At 36.0% G+C, this 24113-nt stretch overlaps 1 protein-coding gene across 2 annotated transcripts; it reads left to right on the plus strand.

The window, feature by feature from the left end:
* Positions 1-11948: 11948 nt before the first annotated feature.
* On the plus strand, positions 11949-23317 carry LOC113078811 (mannan-binding lectin serine protease 1-like). Of its 2 annotated transcripts, XM_026251124.1 has the most exons (12): positions 11949-12058; positions 12616-12838; positions 15361-15538; positions 15617-15748; positions 17144-17340; positions 18238-18385; positions 18493-18611; positions 18720-18798; positions 20718-20837; positions 20915-20986; positions 21142-21213; positions 22439-23317. In XM_026251124.1, exons 1-12 carry the CDS (start codon positions 12045-12047, stop codon positions 23314-23316), a joined length of 2232 nt encoding a protein of 743 aa, XP_026106909.1. In that variant the 5' UTR covers positions 11949-12044; the 3' UTR covers position 23317. The 2 variants fall into 2 exon arrangements, with proteins under 2 accessions (XP_026106909.1, XP_026106910.1); XM_026251125.1 differs by lacking the exons at positions 20718-20837; positions 20915-20986; positions 21142-21213; positions 22439-23317 and adding an exon at positions 18902-19148.
* The last annotated feature ends 796 nt before the right edge of the window (positions 23318-24113 follow it).

A 24113-nucleotide genomic window follows, 5' to 3' on the forward strand; every position in this document is an offset into this window, starting at 1 on the left:
TGTGGAAATCTTTCAGTCCCATATAAGACCCAAAGTGAATGTGAAAGATGGAGAGAGAAACTCTGTTTGGCAAATGAATTACAAAGGCTCTTAATAACCTTTCGTTTTCAGCTTTAAGAGATTCAGTTAAGAAGCTCTCAAAAAATTATGGGTTTGTGTGTGTGTCTTTCTGCCAGTTAAAAGGTCCTTTACCCACTGTGTGTGTATGTGTGTGTGCTAGGCTTATCTCCCAGTGCAGCCAGGTTTGAGGTTGAATACAGATTGTGAGATTGACGGAGACCAGCCATCAGAATTGAGGACCACCGTTCTATATTATAAACATGTCATCAGCATTTTTTACTTTTGACACATATATGGTCACTGCTCTTACTGCCCTCATTCTGGGTATGCGCAGTTACATTTAAAACACATCATTATCTCTGACATTTACAGAAAATAGGACATATGAAGACAGCAGATGCGGTTGTTTTACTGTCTCATTTTCTTCTGGTCCTTCATCCCTGACTGCACGCATCTCTTTTAAATGTATCTACAAAGAAAACCATGTAAATATAAACTTATATTTATCAGTTTCATGGGTTGTACTTGAGAAAAATCATTTTTGTCACCAATTGGCTTAATGTTACTTTGCAGCTCAATGATAATTTTTGCAAAGCTGTATGAAGCCAAGTAAAGTGTGTGTGTGTGTGTGTGTGTGTACTACTAGGCTTCATAGCTCTATAATCTTTCATTTCCATAAACAGGTCAGAAATTCATATTCAGACATGTTGTTAAAAAAGATAAGAACAATTTAGCTATTGACTTTACACTTATATTTCCACTCTATATTATATAGGGCCTATTTTAAAATGATATATATATTTAGTTTTTATATAGATAATGAATATGCATTTTTCTTTATATTTATATTAAATATTTTAATATAATACATTTACTGTACAGGTGAATATGTGTGCATATGAATGTTGTGGCAACAGCCTTCCGTTCATGGGGTCCATATCCACCCACCCATGTATAATCTCTCTATTTCAAAAGACGTCAGTAAATATACCCCTCATACAAACACACACAAAGACAAAAAATCCTTTTAAACGGTTCACATTTTAATGCCACGCGTCTCACCAATCCTGACATCTGCCTCAGAGCTTTTAAAGTGATTAGCAAGCCTTCAATGCATTTCAATATGTCAGTCTGCAGCATCTCCATTTATTACAGCTAATTAAAGACTTTAAAAGAAGATTGTCGCATTTAATTCAATCTACAATTGCCAATATTACATGGTAAAGTGGCTAGTTTTTTTTGGGGGGGGGGGGGGGGGGGGTTTGGTTGAAAAGGTAGGCACATTTCCGGGGGCAACAGGTGGCGTCGGTTTGTTCTTTCTGCGTGTTTGATATTTCCTGTGGTGGCATTAATAGCAAAAGAGTTTAAACAGCCCCACCTGATCTCTCTGCTTAATGACACCACACTTTAACTTTCCAGAAAGAGCGAGGAAGGTATGTGTTGGTGTGAGTGAGTATGTGTTAGTCCTCTGTTGTTTAATAGTGTGTGTATATGTATGTGTTTGATTTACTTTCTCTTAGACATAAGGTAAAAGAGAAATGGAAATGAAAGACAGCATGAACTGTACAGACGTTATGAAGACCGCCACAGAGAGAAACACAGAAATGTTTTGTTTAAACACTGTTTAGTATCTCATAAAAGTGCAGTATGCACAAGACAAAAAACATAGAATCTGAAATTCTTCAACACTGCTGGAGCTTCATATAACAACTCAAAAGCAAAGTCAATATTCGTTTAATGACGTATTATGACTCCGGGTCCATTAGACCCCAGCGGTTGAAGCAGTTCTCCAGGAGAAGATTAACTGGTGTGTAAACAATGTGTTTTCATTATGCAGTTTTGCTCTAATTGTCTATATTTTGATTTTAAATTGCACTGTGTAATGTCTGTAATATGTGTGCATTTTGATTTCATACATGGGCGATGATGACGATGAATATTTTGAGTAAACAAAGACATTAGCATGTTAATTCATCCAATTTACTGTTATTTACTGACTCTCTCTCTCACTAAACCAATTCCTTGTTTTGCTTACTTAAAGGGATACTCCACCTATGTTGTTCCAAACACGTAAAAGTTTAATTCGTCTTCAGAACACAATTAAAGATATTTTGGATGAAAACCGGGAGGCTTGTGACTGTCCCATATATAGACTGCCAAGTAAAATACACTGTCAAGGTCCAGAAAAGTATGAAAGACATTGTCAGAATAGTCCATCTGCTATCAGTGGTTCAACCTTAACAAAGTTATGAAGCGACAAGAATACTTTTTGTCGCAAAGAAAACAAAAATTGACGACTTTATTCAACAATTTGTCTCCTCTGTGTCTCTCCACATCACTGTAGCGCCATTTTGGAGAACATCCGCTGAATGCAAACAGCTAACACTCTTCTGTGTCAGCCGGACTGCACGGATACGCTGTTTTCATTCAAATCAAAGCTTATACGTATAGAAAACATATCCTTTTGATGCAGCTGACACAGAAGAGTGTACGCTGCTTGCATTCAGCTCATATTCTCCAAAATGGTACGATGATGCAGAGACACAGAGGAGATGAATTGTTAAATAAAGTTGTTATTTTTTGTTTTCTTCGCGTAAGTATTATTATTACTTTATTACATTCAGATTGAACCACTGATGGCAGATGTACTATTCTGAACATGTCTTTCATACTTTTTTTGGGCCTTGACAGTGTAATTTACTTTGCAGTTAATAGGACCGTCACAAGCCTGCCGATTTTCAACTAAAATATCTTAAATTATGTTGGAAAGACAGGTTTGGAACGACATGGGGGTAGGTGATTAATGTCAAAATTTAAGTTAAAGGGGAGTATCCCTTCAACTTTGATTAAGTTGCCATAAAAACAACATCGCCGCAAAGTGGTGATTATTATTTACAACTAGACATGTACATTTTCTGTAGAAAATGTGAGTGGTGCTTGCCAGAGCAAAACTCAGCACTATGTGGTCGCAGAGGTGTTCTGGGTGGTTGCTAGGTTGTTGCCAGGCAGTTGCTAGGATGTTGCTATGTGCCATGCCATAAAAATGAATTTGATAAAATGTTGATATTTGCATTTGCCTGAGAATAACTCAAATTATGCACAGTGATGTCCAGGACACAATGAAAATTGGAGAAAAGAATGTTTATTATTATTATTATTATTATTTTTATTATTATTTTATATATTTTAATAATGTTATGATATATGCTTTAGAACACTTTAGAAATTGCTAGTAAATTTCACAAAGAAATGGCAAGTAAAAGATATAATTAAATCTGACACTTTGAAGTAGAAAGACTGAAATACAATTTTCTTCCAATAATCTTTGTTTTATTTACAACTTAAAAAAATAACAGTGTAAAAATTATATAAAATAATATTCAATGTTTTAATGTCACTCTACAGCCTTGATATTAAAGTGATAGTTCATCAAAAAAAAAAAAAAAAATGTATGAGATAATTTACTCATTATTCCGTGGAACACAAAGAAGATATCAAAACTACATATAGTCTTAATCAAACTCATAACCTCATAACTCATTCTTTGTTATAAAAAAACAATATATATATATATATATATATAGTTTTTTTTATAACAAAGAATGATTACAGATTCTTTTCTGGGTGAACTATTGCTTCAAGTGTTTTAAAACTCTGAATACCTTTTAACATGGCAAACTTTGTCAAATCCATTATTTCATGCCCAAAAGCACTTGACAGCATCTTATAAACAACTTTTTTTTCAAACATGCATGCTAACACATATACGCTCTTTTTTTCTGAATCTATTAAACGCTGTTTCTTGAAGGGAGGTGTGTTCCCTGAAACATGGGGAGATTAATTTAGTTCCCCGTCAAACTCAAAAGCATTCTTCAGATCTGCTCATGTTCTCGCATCCCGGAGCACTTTCATGTCTCTTTTGGGGATTCAGAACTGATTCAAATTTGAGTTGGATTCCTCTCTCTTGAGAGCCAAAACTGCCAGTATCAGAATAATTGGATGCAGGTGTGAAGAGAGCGCAGGCCTCTGAGTCTTTTTGGGGGAGCAACCAACGTAAGACAGACCCCAAGAGGAAAACATCCAAACTTAGAATTTAAAAAAAGTCAGAAACAAACTCAGAGAATGACACACTGCTGTGTGAATGATGAGAAAAGGCCTTTGGCTGTGTGAGTTCTCATGGAAAAACACATAAGTGTCTTAGAGTGTTAAACCGATCTTTCGCCATGCTTTAATAATGCGAACAGATAAGCATTGTCTGTCTCATACACAACACATGCAAATACACAAAGTGCAATCACGAGAATCTAAATCTATGATGGGTTAGTAATGATGTCTACAGAGAGCTGAAAACTCAATCAGAGCCTCAGCAGGTGTGTGTGTGTGTGTGCATATTTGCATGTGTAGTCTTTACAAATGCGACCAGGTTGGTCTGCCTGCGTTTTTCTCCATCATTAGCAGCTCTCGGGGGGCTTGGGGGGGTCAGTGGCCTGCGGGTTGTGTGTGCTGATGACATAGCACCCCTTGCGCTTTCTCCTAATGGGATACGTTCCTCATAACTCATTAAATCTCTTTTCCTCTCTGTGAAGGGTGTGTGTATGTATTTCTGTAAACTAGCCTTTGAAATCTCTGAGATGAGCTTGACACCCCCGCTCTATAGGGCTTTTCACACTTGAAATAGTTAACCCTGGGTCATTCTAAACCCTGGTAAATGGAATCACGGGTTATCTTGCTTTATGTTTCACAGTGCTGTTAAAAGTTAATCCTGGGTATTCATAAACTGCCATTGTGACTGAAATGATAAAAATGGCATAAATTTCATTTCTCTAGACTGTCCATCTATGGTATTTCCCCAGCAAATCAAGACTCGTTTCAAGTCTTGACAAATTAAACATTTTAATTAGCTGTATTTACATACCATTTGCATATCCATTATCGCAGCTTACTTAAAAGCATTGTGGGTAATAGACAGCAGCAGCGCCAGGCTGGAGATCCTCATTTCCGCACAGTATGTGTTAAGTGGAATGGTATATGCTTAACCGATAAAAATTGATCCAGGGATCCACTGAAGTGACTTGTTTATTTGTATTTCTCTTGGAATCAATTACTGACGTAGCCAATGAAGCCTCTTTCTGACACAATATATATTGACACAATTTAAAATGCAAAATCTTGAATTCACAATTAATGTGATCTCACAATATTTCTGCACCTATAAAAACCTATTGTTTTAGCATTCTATATCACTTTTGTGGAAAACCTGAACTGAATTTAACATCAAATGTACATTGTTCAGCACACACACTTACATGATCTCAATATATAAAGCCAATCACAGACCAACAAGAGGCTTATCCTGGATCTGCCTGAAGATGATTGTCTCTGATCGCTACAGTGATGAGTGGACTGGGGTTGCTGGTGAAAAGCATTATGGGAGCAGATAGAGATCAGGCAGGACATGCCTCATGACTTTATCTGAAGGAGCACAAGGATAAGATCATCAGATATTCTTTCTCCTAATACTTATCATCATTATCTTCCTCTATGCCTTTTTCCCTGAGGCCTCGGACAGTGATGTGAGGTGCTGCTGTGCTTGACCTAGACAAAATTATGGGATTCAGCAAAGAGGCTGAAAAGGGTAATAGAGGTGAACATCTCCACTGGGGCACACTGAGACTTTTATAAGCCGAACACACAAATGAAAAAGAGAGAAAACTGAATATGTTGACTAACAACATTTAGTTGATGAATGGTGTTCATCTCAGCTGGAGACGACACATTTTTCTTCTTTTTTTTTTTCAATGGAAATATATTTAATAAATATAAATATCGAGAGTGAAATCAAAAATAAGGGATTAACCCTTGTATTATGTTGTAGATCTCTTTGTCCTGAATTGATTATTTTTTTTTTTTTTTAATAATGGTAAAATGAGAAGTCTTATTTTGTCACTTTTTCCTATTTAGGATCATGAACATGCAAGCTATTTTTCAATACACTAAAGTGCTGTGGAATTTCTATTATGATTATGATTATATAATAGACAGCAGCTTTTTTATTTAGTACTGTCCTGAGTAGGATATTGTACATAAAAGATATTAACATTTAGTCCACAAGACAAAAGAATTGCTGAAATTATTAAAATAACCCCACTCAAAAGTTTGGGAACCCTTGGTTCTTAATACTGTGTGCTGTTACCTGATGATCCTCGACTGTCTTTCTGTTTTGTGATGGTTGTGCATGAGTCCCTTGTTTGTTCTGAACAGTTAAACTGAGAACTGTTCTTCAGAAAAATCTTTAAGCTCCTGCAGATTCTTCAGTTTTCCAGCATCTTTACATATTTGAACCCTTTCCAGCAGTGACTTTATGATTTTGAGATACATCTTTTCAGACTGAGGACATTTGAGGGACTCAAACACAACTATTTAAAAAGATTCAAACATTCACTGATGCTCCAGAAGGAAACAAGATGCATTAAGAGCTGGGGGGTGAAAACTTTCAGAATTTGAAGATCAATGTAAATTGTACTTAATTTGTGTACCGGGAAACATACAAATATCTTCTGTTGCTTACGAAGGGCAGAACTAAATGGAAAAAAATTATATTTCAACAAAATAAGATAAATTTGGCCATCTTCATCATGTTCAAAAGTTTTCACCCCCAGCTCTTAATGCTGGAATGCTGGAAAACTGAAGAATCTGCAGAACCTTAAAGATTTTTCTGAAGAACGCTGCTCAGTTTAACTGTTCAGAACAAACAAGGGACTCATGCACAACCATCACAAAACAGAAAGACAGTCGAGGATCATCAGGTAACAGCACACAGTATTAAGAACCAAGGGTTCCCAAACTTTTGAATGGGGTTATTTTAATAATTTCAGCATTTTTTTTGTCTTGTGGACTAAATGTTAATATCTTTTATGTACAATATCTTACTCAGGACAGTACTAAATAAAAAATAACATGCATTTAGTATGATCTCTCTTATTTTTTGAAAATCACTCATATTTTCACAGATTCTGCAAAGGGTGCCCAAACTTTCGATCCCCACTGTATATATATATATATATATATATATATATATATATATATATATATATATATATAATCAATTTTATTGCATTTTATGTCAGTTTCTCAAACTCATAAGGGTGTTTTTATGTACATTAATGCATTTATGCTTTTATCTGAATAAGTTTGCTCTATACTGATGGTCTTCATGCAGTAGATGTATGTTAATTTCCCTTGGAATCAAGCCCATGGCGTGGTCAGCACTACTGTTTGAGCTTGAGGAAAGTACACAGAATAAGTGCTTTTCCACACTTCTGCTGTATACAATATTAAATTAAATTAATGCATTTAGCAGACGCTTTTATCCAAAGCGACTTACATTGAATTCAGGCTATACATTTTTACCTATCATGTGTTCCCGGGGAATCGAACCCCCAACCTTGCCCTTGATAACGCAATGCTCTACCACTATCAAGGTCAATTATATATGGTCAATTATATTGAATCTAACTAGAATACCATAAAAATTGTACCCAGAATTTAAACGTAAATGAAGCAAGGACTGACAGAAAGAGAGTGACATTTATGTAAATAAGTTTTTGGATGATGTCACGTTTTCCTGAAGGGTGAAAAAGAGGCAGGCAAGGAGAAGTGTGGAAGATAAATGATAGAAGAGGTAAAAGGTGGGAGGGGGTGAAGGGTGAGGGATGAGGTTCCTCTATTCAGTCTCCATTGTTGTGGTGCTGTCTGTGTGAAGGAGGCATTACCCTCACAAACAAGACAAAGTCCTTTAATTCAGCCATTCAAGCAGACAATGCAGCCACTGCTGCAGGAGCCTGCTGATAGAACGCCTCTTTAACCCTGAAGCCCCCCCCCCCCCCCCCCCCCCACACACACACGTAATCAAAACATACACAAACATAATGTGTTCATATGCACATACACAAACTCTAACAAACTTGCACACATGCACTTTCAAACAAATCACATTGCCCACTCATATCATATTTATATATCATAATGTCTCACACATTATCAATATTTGATTCCAGAATATTTGTATTTGTGTGTTTGAGTAGGCTACCATATGCTAATCATCCATTTTATCATCTTTATTCTCCAAAGCTGTGGTAAGGAATGTCTAAAACCAGATATATATATGTATATATATATATATATATATATATATATATATATATATATATATATATAAACACACCGCATTTTCATCATGGCCAAGAACAAACCTCATCATCTTTCACAACTAAAAAGTTCTTGTGACTGTTGACGAGAAAACACTTCACCTGTACTTTCACACACACACACACACACACACACACGGATTGGGTTGAAAGATCAACTGGCTGATAGTGTTTGACAGGCTTAAATATGTGACTAATGTGTGATTCATTTCATAAAGTCAGTCATGACTCAAAATGAGAAGAATATTGAGCAGAACTGTTTACCGTGTGTGTGTTTGCCTGCTGTAGAGTCATTTATCTTGGATAGTTATTGATTAAAGTATTAAGCTTTTGATGGAAACAGGGTCAGTTTAATGTGTGGTAAAATAGATTAAAGAGCTCTAGACCTGCACACATACAGCTCATTAGATGCAATTAAACTTTAGCACTGTAATAAGAGTAATTAGCTTTCAATGGAGTTATTGGAAATAAAGTTTTCTAAAAGTCAGGTCAGACTAAAAGAGATAAAGTAATACAAAGACATATTATACACACAATGAAAGAGAGGTGTGCATATGTGTAAAGTTGGACAGTTAAAATAAAAAACGTATTTGCTCTAAGCGCGTATATTTTCATTATAATATAATATATTTATTATATTTAATATTCAATCCCAGTGTGTATTTACCTCCACACTAGTAAACAGCAGTATATACTGTAAATAAGTAAGATTATTCATGAAACAGTACATGCACAATACCCAAGTTGTCTGCTGTATTGTGTGCATAACGTATGGGTACAACTTCAACCTGTTGCCAATTTGCTACTCTGCCCTTAGCAAACATTACCATGGCAATTACTGCAAACTCATTAGAAATTAAGGACAATGTAAAGAATACCACACATAAAATATCACTTAATGTGTCCTGAAATCACACTTGCCTCTGCCACAGGCTCTTACATGCGTGTTAGCCAATCAGAGGACTTGATGACGAATTCTTCTCTTTGACATGAGTTAGGGGCGGGGCTACGTGTTCAATGGCAGTACATGAGGAACCTGCTATAAATCTTATTTTATTTTATTGCAGACACAGGTCCATATAAAACAACATACAGCATAAAAAGAGGTAGCACTATATTTTACAGTCCTGTTCCTCATGTACATACTATGTACAGTACTTATTATAGTAATTACAACAACTATGTAATAACTAGGTACTAACCCTGAACCTACCCCTAAACCTAACCCTACCCCATGTAGTTACCTTGTATTACCAGAACTTTCTTAGATAAATACACTGTAGGTACACTATAAGTACATGTTAGTACACGTACTGTAAAATGAAGTGCAACCAAAAAAGAGATAAAAAAAATACATAAAATTTCCATAATAGCCTGTAGAATATACAGGCTATTACACCAGTGTCGTCTAAGCCTGGGATTGTATCTATAACAGCTTTTCAGAGGACTGACTAGGGCTTCGATTATATGGTTCACTGAATTGTCGAGTCACAGGTTGGCACTCTATTAGACACAAACAAATGACTGGCACTATGCCACCTAGGGACACGGAGCAACAATCTCATTGCATCATTGTATGCTACCTTTAGCATAGCTATAGATTAGCACAGGTTTGATTAGGGTTGGAGCTAAACTCTGCAGAACACCAGCCCTCCAGGACTGAGTTTGAGCAAGCCTGGTTTAGCAGAAATTGCTTTAAAATACTAGCTCCTACGAATCGATTAGAGTATGACTCTTAAGCCCAGTCCTAGACTAAAATGTAAATCTGAGCTGTTTCAACTGAAAGAAACTTGCACTGACTGATCTCACTGCATGTCAGTGTCTTTGTTTTGTCTTAAGATGCACACCAGTAAAGCTTTCTTCTAAGGCATGTTTTCATAAATTACTTAAATGTCCTAATTGAACTACAGCCTAATCCTGGTTTAGGCTAAGCCCCGTCTATGAAACCGGGCTTTAGTGTCTGGCATTTTATTTCATGTCTTATTTAAAGACAGGGTTGCTAATTGCGTGACAAATTAAGTTTCTTATGATCTTTATGTACCAGACTATCTCCCATGTTTTAGTTTTGTAAAGTCCTTACCTTGCGCTGTTTGTTAGCATTATTGGCCAACTCTAAACTTTGAAACTTTTTTCTCTCTTCCTACTTTGTCATGTTTTCTTTCAATTTTCTTATAAACATTTATGAGAAGTAGGCTAAACTCACAGTGACTAGTAGTTCGCTCATGAATATTAATCTTGCAATGCGGTGTTGTGTTATAACTTTCCTAAAGCATCCAGTCACGACAACTAATTAAACTTCATGAGTCAAGCAGTAAACGGAAGCTTGCAGAAGTGGTCAACACTTCCCTCTAGAGGTCAAAAGGCTAACTGCACTCCATTCCATTGTATTGACGCTGTCACCCATCCACTGCAATTACCCAAGGCAATCTTACAGTGACAGCTGCCATTTAGAAGACATTCTTTATCTAGAGTGACAGTGCTATTACTCTATCCTCCTAAAGCACCTGGGCTTAAGTGCCTTGCTAGTAATGCTGGATTTTGATCTTAGTTACTCACTTATCATGACCTGTGACTGGACCTTCACCCATTAATGATTAGGCAACACACAACCAAGTGATCTACTTTTACAAAGTTCATATTTACAAAGATCATTTTGCTTTTTGTACCCTTTGTTCTTTTATGTTTTCAGTGTCTCTCATACACTCTCATTGCTTTTCTAACACAGCTCATTACCCACCCGTCGACTATAACAGTGTTGTTCTAACAGTCCAATTACCTCTCTCTCGCTATATCTCACACTGAGAGAGAAAACAGAAGGATAGGGATCTTTCTGGAATTAAAGAACTTCTGGTTTAAACACATTAATCAGCTCCCATCATCTACAGTGATAATCCATTAGAAATCTGGATTAGACACAAACATACACGGAGGTGACCTCAAACAAGGACAGGAGTTAGCTAGTGGCCATTGAACACATTACACAAAATGTGATTTGAGAGCTAAAAGATCATTGAGGGCTGTTATGAGGTTTATAGTTTAGGTTATATATGTGTGTTGTAATATATATAAGTTTTTCTAACTGTAATCTTGGCTGACTAGCATAAATATCTTGAAATCATATGAAATATGATTATAATATAATCTAAGCATGTCAACATATGGCTTGAGGCTCTGGAGGCCCCTACCAATACTGGCCACACAGGCCCAGTGTATACTCCAGCTCTGTCCTAATACCAGTTGGTCCTAATAAGAAAGTGACACAAAACCATGATAAATATAGAAAATGAATGCAGATATACGTCATCCAAATCCATCACATACAACAGTTTAATTAATCTACATGCGTCTGTTGTTGATAAGACAGATCTGAGCATGAACGCTTTCTGTTCATAATATATTATTTTGTGAGCATCACATACTGAGACGGGAACATGTTTGGCTGTTTTTTATTTGTTCAAATGCATAGATATAATTTATCCTGCCATGATGTCTTTCTCTTTCTGCAAATCGCTAAGTTGTTAAAAACGCCATCCACGTGTTGTTTTTATTGATGTTTATATTGAAATGTGGCGTCTCTTTTGTAGCTGCGTGAGAAAACAAACTTCCACCCCGCCACGAATCCCGACTCACACACACACACACACACACACGCACCCACACGCACACACACAGTCCGTGGGGGAGAACTCATTGTAAACATGCAATGTGACTTGTGGAGAAAAACTAGAGTTCAGACGGGAACGCAGCACCTTTCCAACGTACAGAGAGAAATAAGTCATGGAGCTTACACGGTGAGAACTTTCTTACACTTCTTCAACATTTCTTCTTTAGTAGGGTAGCCTATAGCCTGTAGATTCAAATTAATTGGTCTGAGACGTAGCGAAAATAAAATCAGTCACTGATGATAATCTTCAGCAAACAGCTCGGAATGAATGATTAACCATGACGTATTTAGTCAGCTTGGGGACTATTCCTTTTAGGGGGTCGACGTCATTTAAGAGTAAAGTTATTTATGTCAGAATTTTCCCGCTGAAATTGTGTGTGTTTTTTGTATTTTAAGAACTTACAGTACTGTTGCTGTGGTTACCACTTCAGGCGAACGCTATTTATGTTTGCTTGCGAATATTGAGCGCATTTGAACAACTTGTCATTTATATCTTTGGTTATCAAGGCTTTACTGAACACTAATTATTCCCCCTTCACCTAACCCCCCCCCCCCCCCCCCCCCATACGCAGATTCTTACAGGAATTAGCCTAATTCGATTTGACGGAATTAAACTCACTTAATGGAATATTTGACACATTTTGTTTAATCCTTGAGATTAATCCTTAATGCCTTTATACACAGTGTCATTGTGATCTTGGCCCAGTGCGTATGGCCCTCGTGGACTCAAGTCATCCACCTCACGGACATGTATGGGACCATCAAGTCTCCAAACTTTCCTGAATCCTATCCGAAAGAGATTGATCTACAGTGGAATATAACTGTGCCAGAAGGATATCAAATCCGACTCTATTTTAAGCATTTCGACATTGAGCCCTCATACTTGTGTGAATATGACTACTTGAAGGTAAGTCAATATTTACAGATTTTCTCAATCTCTCTCAACTACTTGTGTAGTACTAGTTGTACTACTTATAAATGTTACAAAATAACATTAACCGTACCAGATTTTCAAAAGCAAGTGATAAAATGCTGTCTGGTATAGATCTTAATTAAATGCCATATTAAATTTAATGTGAGGCTGTGAAGGTCTTACACTCTGTAAAATGGCAGACCACCATATTGATGATTATGCCATTTTCTTGAATCACAACTTTTTTTTAAAAGTAGAGTAGAATCTTTGTCTACTGAACTTTTTTTTTTTTTTTTTTTCAGAAAGCAAGACTTGGACCTTTGTGAATGTCTAAAACACATACAGTAATAGTACTTTGCCACATATATGTTAGTGTTTCAAAAGTTTAAATGACCCATGGTGGTGTTGATTTCAAAAGATTTCTTCATTTCCGACAGATAAAGAGCAGCTCGATCTGTCTAGACGCACTATCAGACCTTTTATTATAAGCATCTTATTTCCAGTCTCAGGATCTCATTGTTTAAATGGGTAAGAACGGGTGAGAATAGGGTTTGACGGACAGGTCTGTGGCAGATGCCCTGGTACCCTGGGTGGATGGAGTTAACAGCATGTATTTCACAGGAGCCAATGTGTTACCCCCTCACCACAGGGGGGCATATTCATATTCAAATACCCTCAGTGGGTGCCACAGCAACCTGCTATGGTAACAAGCCATGCAGTGGACCAAAAAACCGGGTGGCTGACAAAAAAGGGCACAGACAAAAATCAGATACACATAATGACCGTTACACACATATCCATATAAATGCATTTAGGGATTTAATGTATAGGGTTTTTATGCATTCTGTGTGAGATTGCAACAAAATGCAGCATGTCCTGAACTTGAACTCTTTTGTACTTTTACATGCGTTAATAAACTACCTGCTTTTGCCACCATTTAGCTTGAGGTGTGTCTGGTGAAATAGCTGTGTTGTTAGGATTCTTGCATCGGCTTAAGCTTGTCTTCCACTTATATTTGTTTTTAATTGCTCTATCTCTTGAATTCTTTCTGTGTGTGTGAGGATGTTCGTGTATTGTGCTCAGGAATTAATTGCCTATGGACATCTTTGGTAACCGTAGGTTACCCTGCGTTCAGTGACATGGGTAAAGTAAACACTCAAGCTGCGAGCCAGATAAGAGACAAATTTAGGGATGTTTTTGTGAATATGTGTGTGTTTGTGGGAGCACAATGAAGACTTGACTGTGGTCTTGGTCTGCAGTGTTTGTGTGAAAGACTCTGGTTTGATTGACAGTTTGTCTGTCTGCTGAGTGTGATTGTGTTCATGTGGTTGCCAGTTTTTGTGTACTTTGTGCAGATATTTCTTAAATTATGGGTTTGGCAGCATTCTTTTGGGTAATTTGTGTGGGTATGTTCAAAGCAAGAAGCTGGGAGTGTTTAAATTGTGTGGGTTTTTATATGTTCATGCAGGTACATTTAGAAAATGAGAACAATTTCAGTCCTCTGATTGTGTCATTTAGGCCTACTCACCCTCATGTTTGATTTACTTCTGTAGAAAAGGGAAAATGCTGTGTAAAAAACAGCATGGACATTCTGTACAACATCTCCTTTTGTGTATAAAGAAAGACACAAAGTCATACCAGTTTGTAACAGCATGAAGGTGATTAAATGAATTTTAATTTGTGGGTGATCTATTCATTTAAATTGCATAGTTGCACAGAAACCTATATTTTTGTACCTATATTGTTTAAGTATATATACAGAATCTTTCAAAAGTTGATGTTGGTAAGATGTTTTTGGAAGAAGTCTCAATAAAACTGGATTCATTTACTGTATTTTCAGACTATAAGTCACACTTATTTTCATAGTTTGGCTGGTCCTGCAACTTATAGTCAGGTGCGATTTAATTATCAAAATAAGGTTGTCAAATGACCGAGAGAAATGAACCAATAGAAAACATTACCGTCTCCAGCCGCGAGAGGGCGCTCTATGCTGCTCTGTGCTCCTGTAGTCTACACTGAAAACACAGAGCGCCCTCTCGTGGCTGTAGATGGTAATGTTTTCTCTTGGTTCTAAATAAATGCGACTTATAGTCCAGTGCGACTTATATATGTTTTTTTCCTCATCATGACGTATTTTTGGACTAATGCGACTTATACTCAGGTGCGACTTATAGTCCGAAATATACGGGTAATTAAAATTGTAGTGAAAACATTAAAATCATTGTTTTCTATTTAAATATATTTCAAAATGTAATTTTTTTTCCATGATCCAAAGCTGGATTTTCAGCATCATTACTCCAGTCTTCAGTGACACACGATCCTTTAGAAATCATTGTAATATGTTGATTTGCTGCTCAAGAAACATTTTTTTATTATTATCAGTGTTGAAAACAGTTGTGCCGCTTTATATTTTTGTGAAAACTGTGATCGATTTCTTTCAGGAGTCTTTGTTGAATAGAAAGTTCAAAGGAACAGCTTTAATTTGAAATAGAAATCTTTTGTGTTTGCTCACAAAGGTATACTCAGACACTGAAGAGCTGGCCGTGTTTTGTGGAAAAGAGAATACAGACACAGAACAGGTCCCCGCTGGTGATGTCATCATTTCCCCCAGGAACGTGCTCAGTGTGGCCTTCCGTTCAGACTTTTCCAATGAGGAACGCTACTCTGGCTTCGAGGCTCACTTTAGTGCGATTGGTGAGTGTTTGGAGTGACAAAACCATTTTCCACCATTCCTATTTCTCTTTATTCTATTCTCTATTCTTCTTTCTACAGATGTAGATGAATGCAGAGACCGGAATGATGAAGATCTTGCCTGTGATCATTTCTGTCATAACTACATTAGCGGTTTCTACTGTTCTTGTCGTTACGGGTTCCTGCTTCATTCTGACAACAGAACTTGCAAAGGTCACATTTCAAAATAAAAAAAGTTGCTATATTTTCTATATTTGACCAGAAAAACCTGGATTGGATTCAGGTTGGATGCTCCTGTTCAATACATGTTGTAATTCACGTCAGCCAAAAAAAATAAAAAAAATAATAGGGCACTGCCAATGGTGCCCTCAGACTATTTTCACTAAAACAGAAGTTTGACCCATTTTCTTTTTCTTCTTGGTGCCAAAAAGTGGCATAGTTTAAACATTATTTATATGTGGCTTGATGAGGAAAATCCTTTAAATCTCCTAATACTCCTGAAAATGTTGGTTGGTTAAGTTCATGTCAAAACTAAAGAGATCAGTCCTTTTGTATATGCGTGTGTGTGTGTGTGTGTGTGAGCTTGTTTATGTGGTTAACGAGGACACAAATTTGTATAATGACATAGGTATTACAATGAGGAGGTGGTTTATGAGGAAATTTTTGGTGTCCACGTAATTCAAAACGCTTATAAATCATACAGAATTAGTTATTTTGAAAATCCAAAAATGCACAAAGTTTCCTGTGAGGGTTAGGTTTAGGTGTAGGGCAATAGAAAATACAGTTTGTACAGAATAAAACCAATCACGCCTATGGAGAGTCCCCATAAACCACATATACCAACATGTGTGTGTGTGTGTGTGTGTGTGTGAATGTGCACAATCCTGTCACCTAACACACTTATAAGTGCACACTAGCTTTATACTTTTTAACATCAGTATAAAACACAGACATATTTGATTACAAGTATGAAAACCAAAGGCAGTATAGCTGTGTAGGTGGGCACTTGACAAACATTTGCTCTAAATTGCATAGATTTTTGTAATAAATCTCGTACCATTGGATTATCCAGGATTAGTTGCTGGAATTCCTAATTATAAAGCAGTACTTTAGGAAAAACCTTGCAGCAGGTTGATTTAAAACCACATTATATAAGTCAACTAATTACAAATATGCACACATTTATATAATGTTGGCTCACGTAGAATTGAGAAATTTTATCTTGATTTATGTTGCTGTAATGTGTTGTAGTAGTAGTTAATGTGTGTGTTGGAGTGTGTCTGTTTTATGTCTAGCCTTTGCCCCCTCCTCAGCTGATTGTAGCTAAGAAACAACGACTAAATATTTACATTGTGGTGGTCAGTGAGATGTGGATAAACTTGTGAACTTCAAACACCCGATTAGAACGGGAGCAAGTATAGCAGCTTTCATGCATTTCAGTGCAAACATGTAATTCTTATGTTTGAGAAATTTTTAGCTGAGTATTTAATGAGTAGAAAGAATCATTGTTCAGTCATTTTATGATCGCTTTTCATGTGTGTGCACGCCACTTTTGGTTGCTGAACTGAATGAATTATATATATGTGTGTGTGTTTGCAATCATTGCAGTGGAGTGTAATGAAAACGTGTACACCGAGCGCTCTGGAGTGATCACCAGTGCTGATTTCCCTAAACCGTACCCCAAAAGCTCTGACTGCATGTACCGCATTGAGGTGGAGGAGGGTTTTCAAATCACCCTGGAGTTTGATGACACTTTTGACATTGAAGACCACCCTGAAGTCACCTGCCCCTATGACTTTATCAAAGTGAGAACCCTACTGCATATCTGTGATTTTTGTTTTGGTGTTTTATTTTTTATTTTTTTATAAACACATATACAGTTTAGCCATCATCATCATACAGAAATATTAGCAGAACATGCTTGGAATTAGTTAATATATTTAAATATATGTTGTTAATAATTTATTTATTTATTAATATAATATAATATTTCACTTAACATTACCTTTACCTCAGGAAAGCCAATGTCCATAGCTTGTTAGTTAGCTAGAAAAAAAAAAAGACGTAGCGAATTCATTATATTTTAACTTAACCTGTTGTCTTCATTATGTATCGTATGTTTGTCATGAAAACTAGTTTTTTTATAACAGCAATTTTTTTAATAAGTAATAATAAGCCTTATGTGCTTTATTTGATTATTGAATATTAAATCAATTCGATAAATTAATAGATTATTAAATAAATGTTTTTGCTGCCGGTTTTTGGCTAAATACAATTTTTATTTTCAGTTTCAGTGTTTCATAAAAACATAATTTCAGTACATCAAACTGTGTACTGTTGTCTCTGTGGTTTTTAATTGCACAACTGTATTATACAAAGGAATAATTATACTGTAGTTCAGTCTTTTATTGGCCTTGATTAACCAAGCTTTCCGTAAAACAAACACATTAACACATTAATAAAATAATGCATAAAATACAGATTTAATGGTATTAGATTAGATTAAATTGCATTTAAAAGATTTTTAATAAAACATTTAAAGTTGGTTTGAGCGCTTTGGAAATGCAAATGATTTTGCACAGCAACTGCTTCAATTGAGTCAGTGTTTCAAAAAGCTTAATTTCTCTTTTCACTTCTGATAAATATTGACAGATTTAGTTTAAAAGATAAACTTTGTGATGATAATGATGCTTCATCCTCAGATTAATGCAGGAGACAAGGAGTTTGGCCCGTTTTGTGGTGAGCAGTCACCAGGGAAGATCCAGACAGGAAGTAACACAGCCAGCGTCCTGTTTCACAGTGACAACTCTGGAGAGAATCTCGGCTGGAAACTCACTTACACCTCCACTGGTCAGAGACTGACCGATGCATATTCCTGCTAAAAAAATTAAATACATCATTTTAATTTCTTTGTGTATATGGTGCATTGGCAGAGATGCAAATGTTGTTATCTTCAGGTTCTGAATGCTCTCCTCTTGCGGCGCCCCTCAATGGACACCTGGAGCCTCTGCAGTCTAATTACGTCTTCAAAGATCACATTATGCTGACCTGTGACCCTGGATACTCGCTGAGACAGGTCTGGGAAAGGTTGCCATTCACTTGTGCTGATAAAGCCAGTGACTGACGCGAGCCAATTGAAACAAATCAGTACTGTTTTTCATCACACTCACATTCTCTCTTACAGGGTGATAAAGAATTTGAGCACTATCAGATTGAGTGTCAGAGGGATGGGAAATGGAGCAGTGACGTCCTGCTGTGTAAAAGTAAGTCTTTTAACAGAGACTCTAATTCTGTTTTCCTCCTGTCTTTTTTCTCACTTGCCCTTTCTTTCTCTTTTCTTATTCTGCCCCTCTTTGCTGTCGCCAGAGAAGGAATCTCAAAGGAGGCATCGTTCCCTACCAAGCATTTTAACCAATCAGATACTGAGTTAAAATCTGAAGGGACTGGCTGGTAGTCAGTCACCTTTCACTATGAACTACAACCCCCATAGTACATTGTGTATGTAGAGATTGAAATATACTCTATCGATAAAGCTTTTTCATTAAATTTATAAAATGTGACAGTAACGACATTAATATTGTTTCAAAATATTTCAAATAAATGCTGTTTTTTACTGTTTGTTTCATTTACTCACCCCCACTTGTTCCAAACATGTATGTATTTATTTCTTCTGTTGAACACAAAAGAAGATATTCTGGAAAATGGTGGGAAAATGGTCCAACATTTTTCAAAATATCTTCTTTTGTCAAATCTGAAAGTGAACTACTCCTTTAATGCCCAGGCTTAATGTTTTTGTTATATTACTGTAACTAACACAGCTTTGTGTTACTTTTTCATACTACAAAGCATGCAGGTATTCTTCACGCATATTTTAAGTATCTCTTGGCAAAGATGAAATCTTAAATGTCTGTATTTGTGCTGACTTTGCTTCCCAGTTTACTTCTCATATTAAGCCTAGTCCTGGACTAGATCTGTATTTTGTTTAGGTTCATTCAGACCTAGCCTTAATTTGTTTCTGTGAATAGAACCAAACTTAAAATTATAACTGTTCTTATTGAGAATTTATTGTAGTTTGAGGATTGGATCTATTGCGAAAAAAGACAAAAATGCATTTAATAATAATAATAAAAATAAATAAATAAATTGATGAATTCAGAGTTAAATAAATAACACTTGCACTCAATTCAGCTCAATTCAGCTAAGTATGTAAGATGCATTTTTATTTATAAGCACAAATTTTGATAATTTCACAGCATTAAAAGCAATTTTTATTAAATATTTTATATTGCATTTTGTACTACAGCTAATACAAGCCGTCTATGATAAACATTATGAATATAACATTTTATCCTTCATGCCCAAGTCTAGTTTTGTTGTTCTGCCAGTGAAAGTGGTTGTAAAGGCCACATTGAGTTTATGTATCAGAGAATGTCCCCATCTACTGGTTATTAATGTCGTTTCATAAATAGGGCTTCTATAAAATAAGCTACATGTACATGTATGGATGTGAACGTGATCTTTCATCAGATATTTTTTAGATATATATTTATACATCCCTTAATCAGTAGTGCACAGTCTTGTCACTATTCGGTTCATTTTAAGACAGAAATACATACACATAAATGCACTTAGACTTTCAGACAGGACAGACTACCAAACTTCCTCACCTGTTGGGAACGGACAACACATGTTGAAGAGTGGACACTTACTGTTTGGTATGACTGTGATCTTCACTATTTAAATGGTTCAAGTGGTTCATCCCTTCCATTAACAATCCTATCATTATATGCATGGCATGTCCTACTGTAAATTCCACCAATCACATTTGAGAATTCCTGTAATTATAATTCATGATTAATTCTTAACATCCTGTGAATCATACAGTTTTCATCTCATCCTCTTCGAATAAATCCTCCCATCTAATTCATTAAACCAATAGTAGCATGCTTGTATTCTATCAAAACTGTACTTTGTGTTACATTTATATAAATTATAATTTCTATATTTTTGAATATTTTTAAAGAATCTCTCTTTTTTTAATTTTTAAAAGAAAAGAAAACATCCAAGAACTAAAGAAAAGAATGAAATCAAAATATGAATCAAACCAAAATCGTCATCCAACGAATCCAAAAATAAATACTATAGCTCTCTAACTCAGTTTCTTTCTCGTTATCTCCTGTAGTGGTCGACTGTGGTCCAGTGGATGTAGTTTTGGGTGAGGTGGTTTTTGAGAGCTCTGGAAACAGTACCGTGTTTGGATCCAGAATCCAGTACAGCTGCAGAGACTCTCGCCAGCTCAACAGTGAGTATTTCACTGTCAGACACTGAAAGTTATAATTATGGATGTCACTGTGGATTTGACTCTGATTGTCCTTACAGACACTTACACCTGTCATCAGAGCGGGGAATGGGTGAGTGAGGACGGGACACCACTGCCCTCCTGTCCAGCAGGTATGGTGTGTTACTCACTTTAAAATCACTCGTGTATTAATTAATGACTTTTCTGTTATGTTTAATCGCTTTATTATAAACAGACTTCATGTTCATAGTTTTGGATGTTACTAACCTACATGACAGTATCTGCCACTGTTCTTTCTGTACTGTAGGAGATTTAGAAAGAACCTTGAGTACCAATCCCGAATCTCAACTTCCTACTCCTCTAGCAAACACCTCTCTTGGTAAGACTCAAACTTAGAATGTAAAGCTTTCTAATAGACTGACAAAAAAAATAAAAGATTTTCATTCAAAATCATTACACAGTTCATAACTGACTCGACTGAGACTTGACTGGGAACAAATATTGTGAGTTACACATTAGGTTCATGAGACATCATTCTGTATACTGTTTATTGACAAGTAAAGATGCAACTTTGTTTTACTATATATATATATATATATATATATATATATATATATATATATATATATATATATATATATATTATTCATATTAAATATATATTAAACTGTACACTACTTTTCAAAGGTTTGAGGTCAATAAGTTTTTTCTTTTTAATAAATTAATACTTTTATTTAGCAATGACACATTAAGTTGATGCAACACTAAATACTTATTTACATAATATATTTTTTCAAATTAATAATGTTCTTTTGAATATTTTTTCATCAAAGAATTCAGAAAAAACTTATTAAACTTACTAAGAAATATTAATCAGCACAAGTGTATTAATCAGCTTAAAAATATTAAAATATTAATCAGCACAACACTGATGTTAGAATGATTTCTGAATAATCATGTGACACTGCTGAAAATTCAGCTTTGCCATGTCAAAAATAAAACACTTTTAATACACTTTCAATACACAGATGCACAGATGCACTTATAATACATAAAAGAATAAATACATATATAAAAATAGTTATTTCACAGTATTGCTGTTTTTGTGTGTGTGTGTGTGTGTGTGTGTGTGTGTGTGTTTTATCAATTGAATGCAGCATTGAGTCTTCTTTCAAAAACGTTAAAGAAATCTTACAGACACCAAAATATTTTTTTAACACTGTTTATTGACTTTTCCATTTTGTCAGACCAATTCATATTAAGTACAACTGAAAAAACTTGCTGGTTAATAAATAATGTTCATATATATATATATATATATATATATATATATATATATATATATATATATATATATATATATATATATATATATACTAAACTTTCCCTTCATCAAAGTACAACAACTGTTTTTATCCAGTTATTCCATAAATTTGTCAACTAAAAAAGAAATATGTCTAATAAAATGTTAAAATTTAGCAGCCTTATTTATTATTATTTTTTTTTGGGGGTCTGAGACCCTGGGGGTCTCTGTTTTTGTTAAGTCACTTGTATTGTTTCTAAGATTCTTACTCATATCCAACTTGCACATGTCTTTGTTTCAGCATGTGGTGAGCAGTCACAGCTCTTCCCAGACCAGCAGAAGCGAATCGTTGGTGGGAGAACAGCATCTCCAGGTCTGTTTCCCTGGCAGGTTCTGCTCTCAGTAGAGGACATGTCCCGGGTCCCTAAGGTCTGCTTGTTTGGCAGCGGTGCTCTCCTCTCCTCAACCTGGGTTCTCACAGCCGCTCATGTGCTCAGATCTCACCGCCTTGATCTTTCCGTTGTACCTGTTGCTTCTGAACACATCCGTGTGCACTTGGGCCTCACGGATGTAAGGAATAAGCACTTGGCCACCAACCGGTCCGTAGCAAAAGTCATCCTCCATCCTCATTTTGATCCTCAAAACTACAACAATGACATTGCTCTGGTTAAACTCAGCCAGGAGGTGGTGCTGTCTGCGTTAATACGGCCCGTCTGTCTACCAAGGCCTGGTGTAGATGGTCATGCCCTAATGCCTCTGCCCAACACACTGGGTATAGTTGCCGGTTGGGGCATTAACATGGCCAATGCTTCTGGCTCCTCCAGTGGCTTGACTTCCGATTCCAGCACCGTTTCCGAGCTGCTCCAGTATGTGAAGCTCCCGGTTGTGCCGCAGGATGAATGTGAAGCCAGTTATGTGTCACGCTCTGTCAACTACAACATCACCAGCAATATGTTTTGCGCTGGCTTTTACGAAGGCGGTCAGGACACCTGTTTGGGGGACAGTGGGGGAGCATTTGTCACCCAGGACACCCGCAGTGGCAGATGGGTGGCACAAGGACTGGTGTCCTGGGGTGGGCCAGAGGATTGTGGCAGTCAGAGGATGTATGGGGTGTACACTCGGGTGACAAACTACGTCCACTGGCTACACAGGCACATGGATGTGGACCGCTGGTGGTGAAGAAGTCCGAAAAGTGCGCTGGAGCTGGAAGTCTCTCCTTATTATTATTTTTTTATTTTGTCATTTTATTTTGCCATTCTTATAATTGAACTTAATGTAAGGCGAGAGTTACACCCAGAAGTGTTAATTCTTGTATTTGGTCAGATTCCTTTCTTTATTATGGACTTTTTTTATTTTTATTAATTTGGCTGTTTTTTAAAATTCAAAAACTTATGCTAGCAGTTTGTGAATTTATTTGTAGTTCAGATGATATGAACTTGAAACTAAAATTGTATCGTCCTTCAGTACTGGTTAGGGACTTATCAAGACAGCATCCATATTACACTAATGTTCAAAAGTTTGGGGTCTGTAAGAGTTTTAAAATTTTTTAAACAAATTAATACATTTATTCAGCAAGGACACATTAAACTGATCAAATGAGACAGTAAAGACATTTATAACGTTATCCATAAAAATAGTAAGCAACTCCATTTTCAAGACTGATAAATGTTTCTTGAGCATCAAATTCAGCATATTAGAATGATTTTTGGAGGATCATGTGATACTGAAGACTGGAGCTGGAGTTTCTCCATCAAAGGAATAAATTACATTTTAAAATATATTCAAATATAAAAAAAAAGTTATTTGCAATTGTAAGGATACTTCAAAAACATTGACGTTTCTTACCATTTTTTAAAGGACACCATATAGTACATAAGCAAAAATATTATATTGATATAATTCATTTAAACCTGATGAAATGTGTAGTTTTATACACATACATAATATATCAGCAAAAGGCTATACTTAATAAAAAT

Source organism: Carassius auratus, unplaced genomic scaffold (assembly GCF_003368295.1).
Source record: "Carassius auratus strain Wakin unplaced genomic scaffold, ASM336829v1 scaf_tig00026611, whole genome shotgun sequence".
Lineage (NCBI taxonomy): Eukaryota > Metazoa > Chordata > Actinopteri > Cypriniformes > Cyprinidae > Carassius > Carassius auratus.

What these genes read in the sequence shown, in the direction of transcription:
- LOC113078811 (XM_026251124.1), top strand. An exon ending in GTGAATATGACTACTTGAAG is followed by an intron (nt 12,839 to 15,360) that starts GTAAGTCAATAT and finishes TTGCTCACAAAG; the next exon opens with GTATACTCAGACACTGAAGA. An exon ending in TGACAACAGAACTTGCAAAG is followed by an intron (nt 15,749 to 17,143) that starts GTCACATTTCAA and finishes CAATCATTGCAG; the next exon opens with TGGAGTGTAATGAAAACGTG.